At 38.5% G+C, this 23104-nt stretch overlaps 1 protein-coding gene across 1 annotated transcript in view; it reads right to left on the bottom strand.

Annotated features, from left to right (window-relative positions):
* Positions 1 to 364: 364 nt before the first annotated feature.
* The window catches only part of LOC100662556 (aldehyde dehydrogenase 1A1), a 41545-nt gene continuing 18805 nt past the window's right edge, over positions 365 to 23104 (bottom strand). Inside the window, exons 8-13 of the mRNA XM_010587509.3 lie at positions 19193 to 19295; positions 17216 to 17400; positions 12672 to 12836; positions 10014 to 10171; positions 6725 to 6799; positions 365 to 437 (exon numbers count right to left, since the gene is read on the bottom strand). Coding sequence (XP_010585811.2) covers positions 365 to 437; positions 6725 to 6799; positions 10014 to 10171; positions 12672 to 12836; positions 17216 to 17400; positions 19193 to 19295 — 759 coding nt within the window. The remainder of the gene's footprint in view (positions 438 to 6724; positions 6800 to 10013; positions 10172 to 12671; positions 12837 to 17215; positions 17401 to 19192; positions 19296 to 23104) is intronic.

Here is a 23104-nt window from a genome sequence, read left to right on the forward strand (position 1 = left end):
TACTTCAAGGGATTGTTAAGGAAAAGATGCTAAATGACAACTGGTCCTCCTCTAGAAAGTGATTATCCTGGACAAGTAGCTACAAAGAAAAGAGCTATTCAGATGATTACAGAGCTAGAGAGATCTTTTATACAAATCCATCCTACTTATCTAGGACAGGAGTTAGGGTCCCATATCACAAGGCAAACGATTCTTTCAGAAGAAGCTAATGTCAAGTTTTCCATGTGTGGTATTAATGCTAACATGATTTACTTATTTAAAAACAAATCAAGGAAAGGACAATTTTAGACATAAAATCCACTGTATTAGCGACTGTAGGAAGATGCTTAGCAGTTGAAATTTCTTCTCTCTGCTCTTGTTTTCTTTATGAATTTTTCTGGGAAATTTTCATCGTGACTGTCTTGACTTCTGTGTATGCATATATGCCATATTCTCCCCTAGAGAGAGGCGGGGGGACATAGAGAGAATTTAGCACAGCAAACAAATGTACTTTGTAGTCCGTGATTTGGTACGAGTTAGTTCCTGCTTATCTGGCTAGAGTCAACAGAAAATATATGCTGAGCACAGAGGCATTTGAAATAGTGACTAGTCAACCATAAGATATCTGGCCTTACAGAAATCCTTCTGTGAGGAACATTCTTGCATTTTAAATAATCATGGACTGAGTTGACTGTCACAGAAATCACCCGTTCCTTACATTGTTCTACTTGACTATGAAAGAGCTGACCACTGAAGTTAGCCATGAAAGATGGTTCAGTCCAACAAGAATTCTCTAATTTCTATTTAGGTTCAAATAAATAAGACAGATATAGTACAAGAGGAGAAGTGGTAATATATAATCACCTAAGAGAAGTACAGTAAAACTCTACGCTCAAGTACGGCTTATAGGTACCATGTGTGATGGGCACAGAAGTTGTGAGATGGTGGAAAATGGACCTTGCTTCTCTTTTCCTGCTCAGGAGTGCCAGTCTGCCCTCTTATGGCTTCAAAAATATGTTTTCTAGCTGTCATTTTAACAATATATTTTATTTTTGGCCAAAAAAAAAAACAAAAAACCCTGACCTTTATTGTTAGCTTTAAAAAATATTACGATGATGATGAGTATTATTTTGCTAATAGATTGGCTTAAATTCAGAACCTTTGGGCTTTTTGCAGTGTTTAGATTTTCCTTCCTCTTCATAGAACCTCTTCAATTCCCTGCCATTCGCTTATATAACTTTTAAGTCCAACCGAGCGATCAGGGTTTAATCCAAGTCAACTAATTTGAACTCCGGCACCTTGTTAGCAATTATCTTTATGGGGACCTCCTACCAGTTTCAGAAACTGACTTCAATTTTCCCTTTGTGAAGGAGATAAAAAGGATTGGGCTAAATTATTCTCTTTATTGTTTTGATGAGAGGATCAAATTACTGTATATAAATGTACTCCTAAAATAATCAAACCCATGCACATGTAGGCTTAAAGAAGAAAAAGATCTTAATCCTTTTTACCCCTCCCTCCTTGTGATGCAGACAGGTATGCAGAAGACACCTTTTCTCCTGGGTAACCTAATCCTCCTACACTGAGTAGTTTCTTGGCCAATTGAACTGCTGCAAATGCCTTCTAAAAGCTGCCATGAGCATGCTCTCTAAAGTGATTAAGGGGCTTAGCCTCAGTTGACTGAAGCCCATTAAAGTATAATATTTAGTAAGTATTTTATCTCAACAAGATAGCTAAATTAACTTATGAATTTTGCCAATAGGTTTTTTACTGTACTTTGAGTTAACGGACACTTGAAACTCTCAAAAGAGTAATAAGTGTGATTATTGTCATACTTGGGTTGAAATTGGTCCTGCTCCTTGGTATTCCTATGTATATATATCTACGATATGATACAAAAACACTCATTTGCATTTTTCTTTCTTTTACAAGTGAATGGTTACTAGATCAGTGTTTCTAGAATCTTCAGTGCATAAATCACCTGGGATCTTATTAAGATGAAGATTCGGATTCAGCAGGATTGGGGCGAAGTCTGAGACTCTGGATTGCTAACAAACTCCCAGGTGATGCCCTTGTTTCTCAACCAGGGACCACACTGGGAACCTGGCATTAAGTTACATTCTGTACCCAGCACTGAGCCTGGCACTAATTACGTGGGCACAGAAATAATGTGCCCTGAATTGACCTGGCAAATACAATCAGGAAAAAAATACTCATTTGAGTTTTCTCTATAAGCCCAGTTGTTCTTAAAACTTCTATACTCTCCTTTTCTGAAAGGAGCAGCAGGAAAAAGGGATCTTGTGAGGTTCTGAGAATAAATTCAGCTTGAAATGGCATACTAGCAGAGTCTCAAGTATCTTACGTTAATCTAAGTGAAAATTAGGTCAGTCACTCAAAAAGAGGAATCTCTGCCCTTGAACTAGTTCCAGTGCCAGCACCATGACCAGAGACAAAAAATCCAGTTTTGGGCACTGTGTCACCACCAAACCCATTTGGGGTCTGCACATCACCCTCTGTGGCTGTTTCAGGATTCTGCTCCCAGCTGATCTATTCTGCCTTTCTACCTTTGAGGACAAATTGTAATTGAACTCTTGGGGATCAGTTGAGGTTAGCGCTTCAGTGATTCTCTTTGAACATCTTGCAATAAATGACGTGTTTATTAAGTTTGTCAAATTTGGTTTCAGGACTCTCAGCTGGAATTACCGAAGTAAAAAATTGCAGCATAACATTTTCCTTTGTATCTTAAAGAAGAGAATGATCAATACCTACAGTCCAGATGTTTAGGAAATTACTGATGGCTGAATTCTGTTTTCAGGCTTTCTTTTTGATTTCCTTGTGCCTCAAAGTTAAAGCTTGACCAAATTTTACTCAACCCAACTGACATGTGGCCTACTTTAGTTATTTAGTCCTTTTGATTATTTTACTTTTAGTACTCCCAGATAAAATTGTAAGATAGTCGTTAGATAACAACAAACAGCCCTTCACAGAGATCTGACCTTTGTTCTAGCTTTTTGTGCAAAGTACTTAGTTCAGCCAAGGGACTCTCCAACAACGAACATTATAAAGAAAAGGAAATAAGGAAGGACTCTCCACTTTGTTGTAATTCCATGCATTATGTCATTTAACTCACAGTCATCTCAAGAGAAGTGTCAACATCTCCATTTTGAACGTGGAGAAACAGAGACTCCAGTTTTAGGTAACTTGAACTGGGTTGTGTGTTAAGCAAGTGGGGGAACCAGGAGTCAAATTCAGCTGTGTGAGACTCCAAAGCTTATTACCTCCACAATATCATGTACTTTTTATGGCCTGATCATTTGCCACTCTCCACCTCCCCACCAACATTTTAAAGATAGCCATGGCTTTTCACTGTACCACTAATAAAATGCCAACTAATTAACTTCTTAATCTGTTTCATATTTAACTCTGAAATCATACTTCCCACATCCATAGATCCAACCAACCAACCAAATCCACTAGTCCCCTCAACATACCATAAGTAATGTTCCTTCTAAGAATGCCCTCTTCCCTACTTATTAAAGTCCTAGATCAAGTCCCAACCCCTCTGTGGGGTCTTCTCTTTATTAACTGCCATTTAGTTTTTATCCACTAAATTCTCACTGGGTTAGGACCATAGAATCTTAAAACCTAGAAAGGAGCCTAGAGGCCTTCTACTTGTTTCTCCACTACACATCTCCACCCACAATCCCTGACCTTGCCTGACTAATGAACACTGAGGGTCAGAGGGATGTCACACTTAATGTTATGCTCAGATAATGCCTAGGTTTTCTGTCCTTCAGTACTTGCACTACAGTTTAATTGCTTTTCTGCTTCCATGAGGTATGGATTTTTGGTCTGTTACTACATATTTCAAGGAGCCCTGGTGGTGTAGTGGTTAAACTGTTTGGCTGCTAGCCGAAAGGTCGGCAGTTCAAACCCATCAACCACTCTGTGGGAGAAACATGTGGCAGCCTGCTTCCATAAAGATTATAGCCTTAGAAACCCTGTGGGGAAGTTCTACTATGTCCTATAGAGTTGCTATGAATCGAAATTGACTAGACAGCAATGAGTTACTACATATTTCATAGTTACTGCACGTTTTTTTGGTACTATCCTTTTTACATATTCCTCCTGCCACCACAGTTTCATAGGTATTATATTTCTAGGGTTTCTACCCATTGCCGTCGAGTTCGCAGTGACCCTATAGGACAGCACAGAAACACCCCATAAAGTTTCCAAGGCTGTAATTTTTACAGAAGCAGACTGCCATATCTTTCTCCTGTGTAACAGCTGGTGGGTTTGAACTGCCAACCTTTCGGTTAGCAGCTGAGTATTTAACCACTACCCACTAGGGCTCCTTTCCAGAGTTCCTAGGACCATATATAATAGCAAGTACTTAATAAATGTATATTAAAGAAGAGGTTGGTTCATCTTATCATTCCTCCTTTCCACTGGCTTCACAAAGATACTTGTTTCATGATAATTTTGTTGATATTAAGATAAATAATGAAGTACATGGCTAATTAATGCATTCATGACCTTTGGAAACTTGAGAAAGCCACCTTTTTGTTTGCTATTTAAGAAACAGGCAGCTTCAGTATGTTTGATTCTACAGTTTGTACATGATATGTCTTTTTCTTCATGGCTTCTTAATGTATCAGTAAGTAAAAGAAAAGCTTTAAAAAATAAAATGGCCGACAGCACACAATACAGGGGAGGTCAGCAGAACTGGACTAAACCAAAAGCAAAGCAGTTTCCTGAATAAATTGAATGCTTCAAAGGCCAGTGTAGCAGGGGCAGGGGTCTGGGGACCATGGTTTCAGGGGGCATCTAAGTCAATTGGCATAATAAAATCTATTAAGAAAACATTCTGCATTCTACTTTGAAGAGTGGTGTCTGGGGTCTTAAACACTAGCAAGCAGCCATCTAAAATGCATCAATTGGTCTCAACACACCTGGATCAAAGGAGAATGAAGAACACCAAGGACACAAGGCAATTATGAGTTCAAGAGACAGAAAGGGCCACATGAACCAGATACTACATCATCCTGAAACCAGGAGAACTAGATGGTGCCCAGCTACAACTGATGATTGCCCTGACAGGGAACACAACAGAGAACCCCTGAGGGAGCAGGACAACAGTGGGATGCAGACCCCAAATTCTCATAAAAAGACCAAACTTAATGGTCTGACTAAGACTAGAAGGGCCCTGGTAGTCATGGCCCCCAGACCTTCTGTTGGCCCAGGACAAGAACCACTCCTAATGCCAACTCTTCAGATATGGATTGTACTGGACAATGAGTTGGAGAGGGATGCTGGTGAGGAGTGAGCTTCTTGGATTAGGTGGACACTTGAAACTGTGTTGGCATCTCCTGCCTGGAGGGGAGATGAAAGGGTGGAGGGGGTTAGAAGCTGATGAAATGGGGATGAAAAGAGGGAGAGAGCGGGCTGTCTCATTAGGGGGAGAGTAACTGAGAGTGTGTAGCAAGTTTTTGTGAGAAACAGACTTGATTTGTAAACTCAGTTAAAGCACAATAAAAATTATAAAAATATAAATAAATAAATAAATAAAACGGCCAAAATTCAGTGAACAAAATTAACCAAGGATATGGCCTGCCTTCTGCACTCAACGGCAATGGATTTGGTTTTTTGGTTTCAGTGCACATTAAAAAATATCTATATATCCTGGTTTCAAAAGCAACTGAAAGCTTATAAATGCATTTATATATATATCTTCAGTCTAGTCATGCCTATAAAATATATTGCTTTCCTTAGTAAAATTTTACTTTAGACTTTAGTACCAAAAATGATTCATTCAGATAATTAAAAATTTGTGAATAAACATCAATAATATTTCAACAAACAAGAATCACTTGCCTTACACTGAAATTTTTTTTGAAAAAAAAACAAATCCAGTGTCCTTGAGTTCGATTCTGACTCAAAGCAACCTGATTTGCTTATTTGGAGCCCTGAGGGCACAGTGGCTAAGAGCTCAGCTGTTAACTAAAAGGTCAGCAGTTTAAATCCACCAGTGGCTCCTTGGAAACCCTATTGGGCAGTTTTACTCTGTGCTAGGTTTTTTTTATAGGGTCATGCATAGTGGTTAAGAACTACAGCTGCTAATCAAAAGGTCAGGTCGGCAGTTCGAATCCACCAGGCGCTCCTTGGAAACTCTATGGGGCAGTTCTACTCTGTCCTATAGGGACGCTATGAGTCAGAATTGACTCGAACAATGTTTTCTTTGTTTTTTTTTTTAATAGGGTCATATGAGGTTATGAGTTGGAATCAACTTGAATTTTTTTTTTAATTTACTTATTCAAGAGTTCTACTTAATAACTAGAATGCACTTATATTTGCACACTTCTTATAATCGTCAGTTTATAGTTTCAGTCTCTTTTCTGGAAATATTTTCCAAATAGATTTACATTCATATATACAACAAACAGTTCTAAAAGCAGAAACATCTTTTAATTACTCATGTAAAGTGCCTAATGTGGTCACTTACAAAAAGTAGGAGATTAAAAAAAAAAAATTTTTTTTTTTTTAATAATTTATATTTCCCTTCTACCATCACCTTTCTGAATCCATTGGCTAAAACCAGCATCTAATAAAACTATTTGGTGGTCTGGATCTCCAAAATAGAATAAAGGCAAATTTTATTTAAGGAGATGACTCTGGATTAATTCCCTAAGAGTGGCATGCATTTTTATGAAGATAAGTGCTTATCTTAACAGAAAGCTATTCTTACATTTCTCGGCCATTTCCAGACATCTTGAATCCCCCAAAGGGGCACTGGGCAGATCCCACGCCATAGCAATTTACCCTGAAAGAAAGGAGGTCCATTATAAAAAACACTTAACCTATGAAATAACTCCTAAATTTGGAATTTTAAAGAAATTCAAAGAGCGTCTTAAGAATTCCATTAATTTGAATATACCACATTCAGTGCAATAAGAAAGTATCACTGTAAATTAGAATGCAGAAGTAGAAGTATGTGTGTATATACTCTCTAGAAACAAATAAGCTGGTACACCTATAAGTGTGAATAGCCATTCTGGTAGTGAATCACGTCCCTGGGAAGCAGTAGTCAGGATTATAAAAGAAAGAATAGTCAATAAGTCATAAGAGAAAGAATACAGTTTGCTAGAGACTTGAGGCTGTTGGATAGGTGTTCTTTACTCTCTACACTCAAAAAGCTTAATAATTCTCTTGAGGCTTGGGTATTTAACAGGCTAGAATGAATTTTCTTTTGCAATTGCAACATACGTCACATTACTTAGTTCATTTTTCTAATTATTTGTTTCAATAAATTGCTTCAACAGAGGCCTTGGTAGGAATTGGATTTGATTAGTAATTTCTTTACACCCTAACATACTTCAGAAAGTGTTTAAAGGTGTTTGTTTGAGTACATATAATTATGAGCACTTGAATATTTTGAATCAAAGAAAAAAGTTATGATAGAAGATCAAAACTAGGGGGGAAGTTAGAATGCAGTTATGAGGGTCATGAACAATTTCTTGTTCTTTAAATTTCCTGGTGGCCATTGTGAACAGTAACATCTAATTAACAACATGATTCTCATTGTAGAAAAGAGGAAAAATATTTTTAAAGGAGCAAAATGTTATCTTTTAATACTTTTTCCTCCTTTCACACTGGTAGAAGAGGTGCGACTTCCAGATCAAGTGTATTATGCTTAGAAGAGTTTGGTCATTACTTTAGTGCTAAGATAATATTCCAGCATTTTCTCAGTTAAAGCATTTACTCTCCTGAAGTACATCTTATCCATGTCTTTCCATTAGGAAGATAGTCACTTAAATAAATGTACATTTGAAAAAGACAGTTTACAACTATTGGTCTGTACTCATCCGGAACAAAAAAGAAGGAAACCAAAGACTCAAAGAAGAAACTATCTACAGGACTAATAGCCCGCAGGCACCACAGCCTCATCTGTCCTAAGACCAGAAGATCTAGATGGTGCCCAGCTACCACTACTGACCACTCTGACTGGGGATACAATAGAAAGTGACAGAATAGGAGGAAAATGTAGAACAAAACTCAAATTCCTAAGAAAGTCCAGACTTACCAGACTGGTAAAAACTAGAAAAAGCCCCAAGACTATCACCCTGAGACACCCTTTAAACTTGGAATTGGAGGAACCATTCCTGGATGTCACCTTTCAGCCAAATAACAGATTGGCTCATAAAATAAACAATATTGCCTGTGAATACTATGCTTCTTCAGGTAATCATCTATATAAGACCAAACGGTCAACATGAACCCTAAAGAAAAGGTGAGAAGGGACAGGGGGGAGGGCAGCTAGATAAATGGAAAAAGAACAAACAGAATGGAAATAATGAGAATGCTGACACATTGTGAAAAACATAACCAATGTTGCCGAACAATAACCACAGACATTGTTAAATGGGAACCTAATTTGCTGTGTAAACTTTCACCAAAAAGACATAAACCCTATTTTTTAAAAAGAGGCATGTTATCTAACTTTGTTTAATTGTTCTTTATACTGCAAAATAAGATCTTTACTTTTGAAATTACTGGGTAAAATCTCAGTCACTCAGGAATTAAATAGTTGCCTTGAAAACCCCAAAGAGCTATCATATTCTGGGACAATGCCAGAATGTAATTACATTCTAGGACATAACTGGATGGGACTATGGGCCCCTCCGCTTTGATAGTGTAGATATTTCTGACAGGATTCCCAAGACGCTCAGTAGAATGATGTCATGATAAGCTACTTTATCGTATGGTTGCTATGAGTCAGAATTGACTCTATCATATGGTCATACAACATTGTGTTATTCCAAAAAAAAAAAAAAAAGATACTTATCTTTGTTAAATAAGAACAAAAAAAGAGTTTGCTCTTTTTGCTCTACAATGAAAATGAAACTACTTCAGTGCCGGTAAACAGAGAGCTGAGAAATATCCAGTGAGAGCAAATTGTAAGATCAAAATGATCAGCCCTGACTCTTCTGTGATCCTTCTTCCTTGTGGTAAAGAAGGGAAGTCCTCTGGGTGCAAACCTTGCATCTGCCCCTTAGTAGCTGTGTGATCTTGGGAAAGCCACCTAGCCTCTCTGAGCCTATGTTTCCTCCTCTGCACAATGGAGATAATGCTCAGTAGGGTTGTTTTAAAGCCTAAGCAAGGATGTGTATAAAATGTGTTTGTCCCAGTGCTTGGTACATGGTAAGGCTTCAGTAAGTGGAAATAACATACATACATACATATATACATATAAAAGCAATGCTGAATTTTATTAATGGTTTTTTCATGGAGGAGAACTCTATATGAATCACTAGCCATGCTGATTATTTAATAACTTGCTTGTTTTTATTTAAAATTTCCTGAAAGAACCATCTTATTGTAGAAAGAACCAGGAACCAGTAGAATCATTAAAAATAATGTAAACTGATTTGGGACTAAAGAAGGAATGCATACAACACACGGATCGTATCAATCTCTATGGTCGAGGCTGGGCTTGGGTCTTTTATTTAAAAAATATTTTTAAAAGCTCCTCAGTGATTCTGATGTGGAAGTAGGGTGGAGAACCACTGCTTTGGAGTCTGAAAAAGTTCTGAGTCTCTGCTCTGCCATTTACTGTGTGATCCTGATAAATTACTTAACTGCAATAAACTTCCATTTTTTTTGTCTATAAATTTGCGATAACATGTTGAGATTATATGTTATCTCACAATAATGGTAAATTGTAAGATAAAATGGGCTAATGAATGTAAAAAATACAAAGTCCAGTGCCTAGCACAGAGTCAATATTAACAAATGTTGATTCTCCTTTGATTTTCTTCCGTTGGCTAGGAAAATCTCATCAATAAAATATTTTGGGCAAGCAATTTCAGGACACTGGATGTGAGGGGTTTCTTGCTTTCTTTTTTTTTTTTAAAGCAGCAACTGAGTTTCCAGCAGGTTACGTGATTCCAAATGAAAAATCCAGCTCTGAAGAGGCTCAAGGTAACCTGTTAATGTGGTTACCAGAGAGAAGACTGTGTTACTTAGGGTTCACTTACCACACTGTTCCAGCCTGCAGCGCACAGGAGACTGTCAGAGCTTTATCAATGTCATTGGTAAAGATTCCTGCCCCTAAACCGTAGAAAGTGTTGTTTGCTCTCTTGATCACATCATCTAAAGATTTAAACTTCATGATTTGCTGGACTGGTCCAAATATCTACACCACAGGAAATGAATCAAATAGGTTAAGACTAAATATTTTTAATTATATTGTAGATTTATTTCCACTGCAAACTGTCCTAAAATGATCAAGAGTTTCCTACTTATTTCAAGTTTGTGCGTAACAATCAAAGTAGGTAACTGCCAGATTGCTAGTAAGTCATGTGTTACATCCTCTTTGGAACAGGGTGGGTATAAACAAAAATGGCAATATTCATTTTCTGGATGTTGGAATTAAGGCTTCCAAGAACTTACGGTGGTACATTAAACCATTAGCTTCAGAAATTCTTTCCTGTTTAGGAACATTTTTAATTCTCTCCCAAGTTTTCCTCATCTTCCAAATTACTACACAAACAGTAATCCAGAGAAAGCAATGATTGTTCTACTGGATAAACAATTACATAGGCAATGATTAATAATGCTGTGTTTTAAATATCAGTGTACCAGTGATGGATTGATACAGTCTATTGGACTTAGATCTTTCCATAATTAGCTAGGTGCCAGAGAAACCAGAGTGTTGGGGGAAACCAAGTTAGTGAGACAACATGAATTTTTGTTCTGATGCTACTCTGTACTCAAATCTTGTGCAACTCTCATATACCAAAGGAATGGCTCCTTACTACAAGGGCTTAAATCCCCAGTCACCCTGTACTAATCAAAGCATGAGTTCATTGGCAACGACTGTAATCACGGAACAGAAAACAGAAATCACACTTGGCTTATTCCAGCTTCTACCACTCTTTCACTTTCACCAGATCTTGAATTAATTAGCGCAGCCCAACTCAGGCCCAAGTGGGAGAAAAAGAACTGGATTTTCCTTTAAAAATTAAATTCCTATATTAAATTTCTCTAAACCAATTATTAAAATTTAAAACCAAGAGGGCTTTCTGAGTGTTACTGACTGAACAGGGTCTTCTGGGAAATACGAATGAGGGAAGGCAAAAACCAGAAAAGAGAAATTTTTTTTTTTGGTTTTCAGCATTGATTGAAGAGTCATAGCAGTAAGGGCTGTCAGTCAATGGAGTCAAGTAAAAATCCAAAAGTTGTAAATCTAATCTTTATATTACAACCTGAGAACCAGATATACAGCAGCTACTGCAATAAGTAGCATAACAGCTTACAAAATTTAAATCGAACACATCGCATGGTACCAGGCTACTATGAAGTAGCAAGCAAACTGTCCTACTATGTACATTGTAAGAATACAACGAATGTTTCCTTCATCGAAGATTTTTCCCTTAGTTTTTTTTCTAAAATTAATCAAGATATACAACTTCAGATCTCCTCAGACAACTATTTGTCAATAAAAGCCAAAACTACAGGACTGAATTCACATTGAGAAACAAAGTACGCTTGATTATCCATATGCATTTGCTTTTACTTTTCTTTTTCCTGTTCACAAACCTGATTCTGCACTTTTTCCCTCATATGATGTCAATGTCTGGGCAAGGAAGATAACCCTCCCAGGTCTTCTACCGTATCAGAGATGCTAAACACAAGTTTAACGAATGAAAGGGTTATAATTCAATGTGTCCGAGTTGTCAGTGCCTTCTTATTTTATCACCTTCATGGCCCAAAGCCAGTAAATCAATCTATGCATTTATTAAAACCCCCTAGTGCCCATGGGGTAGATTATTTATAACTTCTAAATGCAAGCTGTCTTTTCCTAGTTGTTTATCATATCTCTGGATCTTTTTTTTTTTTTTCTGATGTTAAATAGTTTGTGATCACCCAATATTAAACTACAATGTATTTGCCTAGGAAAATTAGAAAGTATAAGAGCTAAAAAATATGGGGCCAAGAGTACATGGAAGGTGGGGAGTGATAAAGAGGATGAATGTTCTTTTCGAATATATGAATGGCTAGTATGAGGAAAAAGCGCAGAAGGTAAATATGGGAACAGCAGGAAGAATATAAGAGGTGGAAGTCTAGACAGCCAGAGGCAAAACTTTCTAGTAACCAATACTGTCCCAACATGGAACATTCTCAAGAAATAGTGAGCTATCTATTGCAGGTGTTTAAAGACACCAGCTGGCCATTGGCTGGGGCTGTAAAGGAGAACAGTGTGGCGGAGATTACAGGAGACCTTTCTATATTACTCAAAGCCTGTGAACCTACAATTATCATACAAAGTTAAAAAACTGTAACTGTACATCCCTTTATCCTTTTAAATTATTTTCAAATATGTTATCTCAAAAGAAAAAGCCACATGAAGATGGAATTGTCTTTTCATTACCTTAACGCTGTGAAAAAAACACCTAGAAAGTGTTACCCATCCTGATCCATCTTTGGCTGGAAATTCTTGGCCAGCTAAATGGAATCTTTACTATATTTAGTCTTGATCCCAAATACCTTAAACCTTTATCAATAACAGAAATGAAGAGTAACATTTCCTGAAAAGATATTCAAAGAGCTGAGAATTTCAAAGGGACACTTTGTATACACACATGTAGACAAAACACCACAACAAGGGAACAGAAAAGGAAGAAACCATTTACCTCCTCTTTGGCAATACGCATCTCATCTGTAACATTAGAGAAAACTGTGGGCTGGATAAAATAGCCTTTATTCCCCCACGGGCCTCCTCCACATTCCAGTTTGGCTCCTTCTTTCTTCCCACTCTCAATGAGGTCAAGTATTTTATCATATTGCTCCTTGTCAATCTATTTGAAAAAAATCACCAGAAAAGGGGGAGAGGAGAGAGATTAGCAACTTGTGAGGATAACACATTGTCTGGTCCGTTAATGTAGGGTTCAAAAATGCTAGACTATTGTTATTATGTCAAATGTGGAATAAAAACAGCTGACAGAGGTTGTGATTCATTCTTTGAATGTATTTTATTCTCATGATTTTTCTGGAAAGGAACCTGAAAGATATTTGTAGTTAGCATTTGTTTACAGTGTTTTGTTTTTTTTTTTTATGTAAGAAAAGCAAGTGGATAAAACTTTTCACACAGCTGTCACTTATTTACTCTAGAATAAATGCCTGTTAATATTCCAATACATTTCCCTGGACACTGTAGTCCTAACTTAAATAAAAGGAGTGAAAGAAGAAAACTGGAACATCAGTACTGGGTTTAATCAGATACAGCATTTGGAAATCAAATCCTTTTGGATTTTAAGAATTAATCAAGATATACAACTTCAGATCTCATCAGACAACTATTTGTCAATAAAAGCCAAAACTACAGGACTGAATTCAGGTTCTGTCCCTGAACCCTGACCTCTGGCCTGGTCCATGCCCTTCGATGGCAAGTTCTGACCACAACCTGCCCATCCTCCTTTGGTTCAGGTCCCTCTGGAACTGTCAGGAGATATGTTTCCAGTTTCTGGCCTGACCTGATTGTCACCATCTTAATGCTTTAAATCTAAATGTATGGCAAGTGTTACAGCACTGAAATGGTTTGTTAAACAATGTTTTTATGAGGAAAAAATGGGTCCAGATTTTCAGCTGGGAAAGCTAGGAACATATACCTCTCTCCCCATGCACTGGAATTGGGGGCCACCCATTGCCTCAAAGGAGCCCTGGTGGTACAATGGATAAAACACTTGGCTGCTAACTGAAAGGTCGAACACTCCAGTGGCTCTGCAGAAGACCTGGTGAGGTGCTCCAGTAAAGATTTCAGCCTTGAAAATCCTACGGGGTAGTTTCAACCTGTTCTATAGGGTCAGTATGAGTCAGAATTGACTCTAAACCCCATTGCTTTCCAGTCAATTCTGAGTCATAGGTACCCTATAGGACAGAATGGAATTACCCTATAGGGTTTCCAAGGAGCTATTGGTGGATCTGAACTGTCAACCTTTCGGTTAGCAGTTGTAGCTCTTAGCCACTGCGCCACCAGGGTTCCTGTTATTGACTCTAAACCAAAAACCAAACACATTGCTGTCGAGTCGATTCCGGCTCATAGCAACCCTATAGGACAGAGTAGAACTGCCCCATAGAGTTTCCAAGGAGCAGCTGGCACATTCGAACTGCTGACCTTTTGGTTATGAGCCATAGCACTTAACCACTATGCCACCAGGGTTTCCTTACTGGCTCTAGGGCACCTAAAAACAACAACAATGACCACCATTGTCCCAATTCTTACTTTGGGAGATTGAAAGATTGTGTGACTCCCTGACTCCAATTCCCTGGTGAAAGCTGGCTTTTTGTCTCAGGTGTGATGGTGTTAAGGATTAAAGATAAAAAAAAAAAAAAAATCAGGAGATCCAAGAGGTAAAGGTGGGGGACTCTTGCCAGTTTACTCCGTCTCGCGACTTAAACAGGTGATTTTCACCATCTTCATTGTCTTCTGCACACTTCCCCCATTTTCCAAGGCCCAGAGAAAGGTTCCATAAAGTTATTCCTAAATGCACACGCCTAGCTCCCAGCTCCCATATTCAAACTGTATTAAGTGCTGCTTGAAACCAGAAAACATTTTCTATAACTGGGCACCATACTTGGCTACTTCTGAAAAATCAGCCACTGAAAACCCTGTGGAGCATGCTGTTCTACTCTGACACACGTGGGGTCACCCTGAGTCGGGACTGACTCCAGGACAAATGGTTTTAGTTTAATGAGAAGTTATATTTAATCTATTGTGCAATTCTTCATACACTCAGAATAAGAGGTTGGTGTTAGGTGCTCTCAGGCCAGTTAAGATATTCTGGTTTGTCAGAAAACAGTCAAGAATCCACGTACCTCCCCGTGAGGCTTCCCTGGTCTATTCTAAGACATTAATCTCACTGCGTCCACCAAATCATGACTTTGGGTTTTTGTTCAATGTGTGTTCCCTAAGTCATAACTTTTCTCTGCATGTGACCAGAGTAGATACCTGGCGACATACATATACATGCACAAACATACATGTATGTGTATATGTGTATATATGTCATATACGCACACATACAAATATACATATATTTGCATTATTCTAATTCCCAAATACTTTAAGATTGCAAACTTCAAAAGAAAAATAAAACAAACTTCTTTAAATTTTTCTTTCCCAAACAAATATCATCGGTGATTATTTTCTCTGCAATGTTTTGTTACAATGAGGAAGATTTTGAATATATTTAAAAAGCCCCAGTTTGCTCCTCCACCAGTGGGTGAAGCAACGGGCTAAAGCTCAGTGAAGGGGGAGCCTCTTTTCCAGAAGCTCTTTCTCCTAACAAGGGACGAGTATTTTCAAGGCTAAAGAAGCCCTGGGGGCTTTTCACAGTCCTTAGTTCTCAAAATCCTAACATACCTACCTATTCAGTCCAACCCATGATAAAAATCAATTAATTTATATATTAAAATCTTCTATTAAGCAGTTAGATCACTGGATTATGTACTTAAGAATCCTATGGATTGGAATTTTTTTTTAAAGTGTAATTTAACTCTATTCTCTTAGGAGTAATGAGGTATTCTAGTTCAACTTTTGAGCTTCTGGTTGAATTGTGCAGGTGCTCTATAAGAGGAATGTATTATAATACCACTGAATGTTGGGTAAGCAATAATTTAGATGTTGCTTTCCCTCCTCTGCCCTTCTCTCCCCTCCCCTCTCCTTATATATATTTCTCTTTCAATCTATTGACATTGCTTAACATTCCCTGGAGGCCCAAATTACCCTACATTAAGAACCACTGCTCTAGAGCAGGACTCCAAAGGGCAGGAGAGAATTCAGACCAAAGGTCCAGGAGCTTGAATAACAGACATAGAACAGAGAGCTGTGTGAGAAAGAAGGAAAAGTGATAGTTGGGTAAGAAGGAAACACCCTTACAGATACTAATAAACATAAAAAAAACCCGGAAGCCCTAAGGAATAACTGGGCTTTAACAAGTACAAGGAAACCCTGGTGGTGTAATGGTTATGTGCTACAGCTGCGAACCAAAGGATCGGCAGTTCAAATCCACGAGGCGCTCCTTGGAAACTTTATGAGGCAGTTCTACTCCGTCTTAGAGGGTTGCTATGAGTCAGAATCAACTCGAAGACACTGGGTTTGGTTAGCTTTTTTTTTTTTAACAAGTAAAATGAGAAGTTTGCCTCAAACCCAGGAACTGAGATCCTTTAGGATACCCATCATACCATAAGAAGGCCAGAATAACTGAAGACTTTGGAGAGGATTTAGAGACTAACACGCGAGTGTCCATCGACAGACGGGTGGTGGCCGCTCAGGAGGCGCATTAGCAGGAATCCAGGGGACCCCCAGCACGGAAGGCGAGAGTCCTCCCACGGAACTACCGGTGCCCCCACCTTCCAGTGGTTAGACAACTGTGTACAGGGATCAGGAGGGGTGAAGATTGAGGAAAACAAGCCATTTAGAGCATTCTTTTATTTTTCCTCACACCTTTAATTCCCAGCATGCCTCAAATTGTTCCTAGGCATGAAACTGGGCAACGGAAAAGCCAGATGCTTCCTTTACTGTTGCATGATAGATGCATTGTTTTTAATTACCAGATCGGTACAGAATTTTTACCTAAAAAGATGTGGAGACATGAAGTAATCTTACTCAGTAAAAAAATAGGCCAAAGAAAGAAGGAAAAGAGGATACAGGCAGACCCCGGGTTATCAATGAGACCTGTTCCTAACTGTGCCTTTAAGTCACATTTGTAAGTTGGTAACAGGTGCATTAGGGTCTTATCCAGCCTTACTTTAGCGCAGGAAAAGGCTCTAAGCCATTTCAATGATTGAAAAGCTACACATGCAACTAGTGAAGGTGAGTGCGATGAGGAATTTGTTGTGAGTAGGGGCTGGTTCAATCCTTTCGAAGTGAAGGCAAATTTACATAACATTAAAAAGAAAGTAAGAGTTGCCCTGGGAGACCTGGTGGCACAGGAGTTGAGAGCTATGGCTGCCAACCAAAAGGTCGGCAGTTTGAATCCACCAGCTGCTCCTTGGAAACCCTATGGGGCAGTTCTACTCTGTCCTAAAGGGCCACTGTGAGTCAGAATCAACTTGTTGGCAACGGGTTTGGGTTTTTTTGGCTAATTGTCCGTAAGTCGGATGTTGATAACCCTGGGGCTGCCTGTACTTTATTCTTGTCTCCTGATAAATGGAATTCCTCCTATTTTATACCCACCTGAGGGCCTTGATTTACTCCTGGGGTCAGAGGATTTCCAAAAACATACTTCTTAGTCCTCTCAATACTTCTTCGAACAAACTCATCGTAAATTGATTCTTCCACAAAAAGTCTGGATGCAGCTACACACATTTGGCCCTGGTGGAAGAATACTCCCTGATGTGCAAATTCAACTGCACTGTCCACTGCAAAGAAGACATCATGTTAAAGAAGAGATATTTTCTAAAGATTGTATATTTTTATGTATATGTTTGTTTCCAGCCTCAGGTTTTAATTAGGTAACAAAGAAAATCTGAAAGGTTTAATTACATTAAATAATTTAGAGCATTCTTAAATACACTAATCAATATAACAAGTGATATATATATATGAAAAAAAAAAATCTAATAGTCTCTCCCCCACCTTACAACTTTATCTAGGAAAGATGTTTTCAAAACCTACTATTAAAGAATGCCATATTATTTTGTTTATGCCTATAAACTCTTCTTATCCAGTTTTTGAGATGGTGAAAAATATTCCTTAAAAGAAAGATTTAGATTGCTTCATTAGATCCTAAAGAAGGAAAAAAAAAAAAAAATCATTGCATTTAATTCTTTAAATACTGAAGATTTAGTAGCAGCTGGGTATTATGGTTTTAGTTATTTTGTGAACTAGTCACACCTGCTTAAGTTGTAGCAGATGCATCTTACAGAAAAGTGGTAAAATCAGGAATCTTGCTATGTTTGTAGAAAACATAATAAGGTAATATTTTCTAAGAGAAAAGAAATATTCAGTTAAGGCCACAGCAGCAACACTGGCAATTCCGTGAACCATTGTATTTACAGCCTCATGCTGATAATGCAGGCGTTACAGAAACGATTGGATGAATGTTTGATAGTCTATTGACTGCTATTGACTCCGATTTAGGAGAGAATTTTGGGGGTCCACTTGGTACTATAATCAGAATGAACCTAGGATATTATTGCATAGTGGAGCGCCATTATAGCTGTAGATTTAACACATGTAAATTCAATTATGCTTGCTAGAAAAAAAAAAGGGGGAAATTATTTAAATAGTACGAGCCGTCTTCTTCTGGCCGTTTCATCTAATGAGTGTCTGGCCCAGAGTGAAGGGAGATGACAAATGTGCAGCGGCTGTCTCCACATTTGGTCCCAGTTCAATATGTCTGAGGATGGGCGTCTATCCCATTGTGCTTAATGCGTGCTAATAAGTAACAGCACAGAATTAAAGACCAAACAAACATCGTGGCCCCTATTGTGGGTTAAATTTTGTCCCCTCAAAAGATATGTGGACATCCTAATCCCTGGTACCTGTGAATGTGACCTTATTTGGAAACAGGGTCTTTGCAGATGTAGTAAAGCAGAAGATGAGGTCATTACGATGGACCTTGACCCATAATGACTGGTGCCCTTACAAGAAGAGGAGAAAGGACGCAGAGACACAGACACAGGGAAAAGATGGCTGTGTGACCGCAGTGACAGAGAATGGAGTTGTGCTGCCATAAGCCAGTGGACACGTGGGGCCAGCAGAAGCTGGAAGAGGCAGGGAAGGATCTTCTCCCAGAGGCTTTGGGAGCGGCCATGGCCCTGTGCCCCTTGATTTCAGACTTCTATCCTCTAGCGCTGTCACAGAACATGTCTCTATGGTTTTAACCCACCAGTATACAATTCTTTGATAAGGTAGCTCTAGGAAACTAATACAACCCCTAAATGCAAACCATCTACTTTGGGGTTCCGCTGAGGAAATTAGTAATCTCTTCCAAACCAGGGAGTAAGGGTGTATATGTTAGACCTGCCTTTAGGCTATAACTTTAGGACAATGTATGAGATTTTTCAAGAGTAATTTTGGACTCTGATTCATGCCTTACACTTTGATGTTCAGAGCAAACTGCTTTGTAAAATTCAAGCGCACTGTACAGCACTATCAGATATCACCAAAGACGCCAGGTGAAAAGTTAGCCCAGCGGCTGATACCTACAGTCAGCATCAGCAAACACAATGCAGGGGCTCTTTCCACCCAGCTCCAGGGTCACCCTCTTCAGATTGCTTTTCCCGGCAGCTTCTTTGATCATTTTGCCAACCTGAAATGGAGCGAGACAAAGAGGGGTTTAATCTGCTTTCATGAAGACAGGTTCATTTAGTGTTTGAAATTTATAGGAAATGTGTGCCACAGTTAAATTTCATTTGGGAAAACCATTCAAAATGGAAATTTTCAAGATCTGGCACCTTTGTAAGGACTACTTCAGAGTCTGTCTCAGTTCGTGTCATTTGCATATACAAAAGTTTCCCAACAGATTGTTACCTCCTTGGTAGCAGTGACAATGTCCTACCACCACCTACCTTTCCTCAATAGGATCTACCACTGTGGGCTCCCTTCTGTGGTGGCTGACACACTTCTCTCTCTCATGCTATATCTTTGAACAGTATAGCTAGAAGAAAGAAATTGAATCTGTACTCTGTGCTGCTATCTCAGTTGGCTGGAATCTACTGTTCTAGATTTTTCTTTAATGCTAGTTGCCTCTCTTCAGAGAAAGACATTGTTTCTAAAATTTTTTGTTTTTCTTCCTTTGTGGATCTCCTACATTCAAGGTTATTTTCTGTAGTGTTTTTGTTTTTTCATCTCTAAAACTTGGCCTGTTTTATAATGAATTATCCTTCATTATTTTTGTTGAAACCTCAATCCACTAAAATGATCTTTACTTTTTTTTAAGATGATTCATTTTGACTCTTTTATTCTTTGGGTTGTTTTTACTATACAACAGAACAAGTATTAGGATTTCTCAAAGGCTAAAGATGGGGATTTCAGCTGCATAAACTTGTTGTGTAACAACCGAAATGAAGAGGGTGGCATTTTTTGTTTTCATTCAGGTAATGCAGCAAAATGTTTTTCAGATTAGACTTGCTTAAGAACATAGGAACCCATTAACATAGAAACTCCTAACTCTATATCAGATCTTCATAAAAAGTTTCCATCCAGACTAAACAAAAGATTAGTACAGGCCTACTGAATGTGTTTAAATTTTATGTGGTTATTTAACTACCTGCTACTGTGTATTTAAGAAAAAAAAAAAACTCATTGTAGTTTTGATTTGCATTTCTCTAATGGCTAATGATTGTGACCATTTCCTCATGTACCTGTTAGCCACCTGAATGGCTTCTTTAGTGAAGTGCCTGTTCATTTCCTTTGCCCATTTTTTAATTGGATTATTTGTCTTTTTGTAGTTGAGTTTTTATAGTATCATGTAGATTTTAGAGATTAGATGCTGATCTGAAATGTCATAGCTAAACTTTTTCCCAGTCTATAGGTAATCTTTTTATTCTTTTGGTGAAGTCTTTGGATGAGCATAGATGTTTGATTTTTAGGAACTCCCAATTATCTACTTTCTCTTCTGCATTGTTAGTAATGTTTTGTATACTGTTTATGCCGTGTATTAGAGCTCCTAGCATTGTCCCTATTTTTAATTCCATGACCTTTATTGTTTTAGATTTTGTATTTAGGTCTTTGATCCATTTTGAGTTCATTTTTGTGCATGGTGTGAGGTATACGTCTTGTTTCATTTTTTTTGCAGATGGACATCCAGTTATGCCAGCACCATTTGTTAAAAACACTGTCTTTTCCCCATTTAACAGACTTGGGGTCTTTGTCAAATATCAGCTGCTCATATGTGGATGGATTTATATCTGGATTCTCAATTCTGTTCCATTTGTCTATGTATCTGTTGTTGTACCAGTACCAGGCTGTTTTGACTACTGTGGTGGTATAATATGTTCTAAAATCAGGTACAGCGAGGCCTCCCACTTTGTTCTTTTTCACTAATGCTTTACTTATCTGGGGCCTCTTTCCCTTCCATATGAAGTTGGTGATTTGTTTCACCATCGCATGAAAAAATGTCGTTGGAATTTGGATCAGAATTGCATTGTATCTATAGATTGCCTTTGGTAAAATGGACATTTTTACAATGTTAAGTCTTCTCTCCATGAGCAATGTATGTTTTTCTACTTATGTAGGTCTCTTTTGGTTTCCTGCAGCAGTGTCTTGTAGTTTTCTGTGTATAGGTCTTTTACATCTCTGGTAAGATTTATTCCTAAGTATTTTATCTTCTTGGGGCTACTGTAAACGGTATTGACTTGGTGATTTCCTCCTCGATGTTCTTTTTTTTGGTGTAGAGGAATCCAACTGATTTTTGTGTGTTTATCTTGTATCCTGATATCCTGCTGTGCTCTTCTGTTAGTCTCAGTAGTTTTCTTGAGATTTCATCTCAGTGAGATTCCATCTTACTCTAATGAGGCTGGCATCCATCCAAAAAACACAAAATAACAAATGTTGGAGAGGTTGTGGAGAGACTGGAACACTTATACACTGCTGGTGGGAATGTAAAATGGTACAACCACTTTGGAAATCGACTTGGCACTTCCTTAAAAAACTTGAAATAGAACTACCGTACAATCCAGCAATCCCACTCCTTGGAACATATCCTAGAGAAATAAGAGCCTTTACACAAACGGATAATATGCACACGCATATTCACTGTAGCACTGTTTACAATAGCAAAAAGATGGAAGCAACCAAGGTGCCCATCAATGGATTAATGGATAAATAAATTATGGTGTATTCACGCAATGGAATATTATGCATCAATAAAGAACAATGATGAATCTGTGAAACATTTCATAATATGGAGGTATCTGGAAGGCATTATGCAGAGTGAAATTACTGTGCTGCAAAAGTACAAATGTTTTATAAGACCACTATTATAAGAATTTGAGAAATAGTTTAAACAGAGAAGAGACTATCCTTTGATGGTTACGAGATGGGGGATGGAAGGGGGAGGGTGCAGGGTTTTCACTAATTAGATAGCAGATAAGAACTGTTTTAGGTGAAGGGAAAAGCAATACACAATACAGGAGAGGTCAGAGCAACTGGACTGAACCAAAAGCAAAGAAGTCTCCTGAATAAACTGAATGCTTCAAAGGCCAGCATAGCAGGGGTGGGGGTTTGGGGACCATGGTTTCAGGGGACATCTAAGTCAATTGGCATAATAAAATCTATTAAGAAAACATTCTGCATACCACTTTGGAGATTGGCGCCTGGGGTCTTAAACACTAGCAGGTGGCCATCTAAGACGCATCAATTGGTCTCAACCCACCTGGGGCAAATGAGAATGAAGAACACCAAAGACGCAGGGTAATTATGAGCCCAAGAGACAGAAAGGGCCACATAAAGCAGAGACTACATCAGCCTGAGACCAGAAGAACTAGATGGTACCTGGCTATAACTAATGACTTTCCTGAAAGGGGACACAACAAAGAACCCCGAGGGAGCAGGAGAGCAGTGGGATGCAGACCACAAATTCTCATAAAAAGACCAGACTCAACGGTCTGACTGAGACTAGAATGACCCCGGAAGTCATGGTCCCCAGACCTTCTGTTAGCCCAAGACAGGAACCATTCCTAAAGCTAACTCTTCGGACAGGGATTGGGCTGGACTATGGGATAAAAAATGATACTGGTGAAGAATGAGCTTCTTGGATCATGTAGACACATGAGACTAAGTTGGCATCTCCTGTCTGGAGGGGAGATGAGATGCAGAGAGGGTCAGAAGCTGGCCGGATGGACAGAATATAGAGAGTGGAGGGAAGGAGTGTGCTGTCTTATTAGAGGGAGAGCAACTAGGAGTATATAGAATGGTGTTTATAAATTTTTGTAGGAGAGCCTGACTTGATATGTAAACTGTCGCTTAAAGCACAATAAAAAAATTTTAAAAAATTGCCGTCAAGTTGATTTCGACCCATAGCGACCCTATAGGACAGAGTAGAACTGCCTCATAGAGTTTCCGAGCTGCAATCTTTAGGGAATTAGACAACCACCTCTTTCTCCCGCAGAGCAGCTG

Source organism: Loxodonta africana, chromosome 9, assembly GCF_030014295.1.
Source record: "Loxodonta africana isolate mLoxAfr1 chromosome 9, mLoxAfr1.hap2, whole genome shotgun sequence".
NCBI lineage: Eukaryota > Metazoa > Chordata > Mammalia > Proboscidea > Elephantidae > Loxodonta > Loxodonta africana.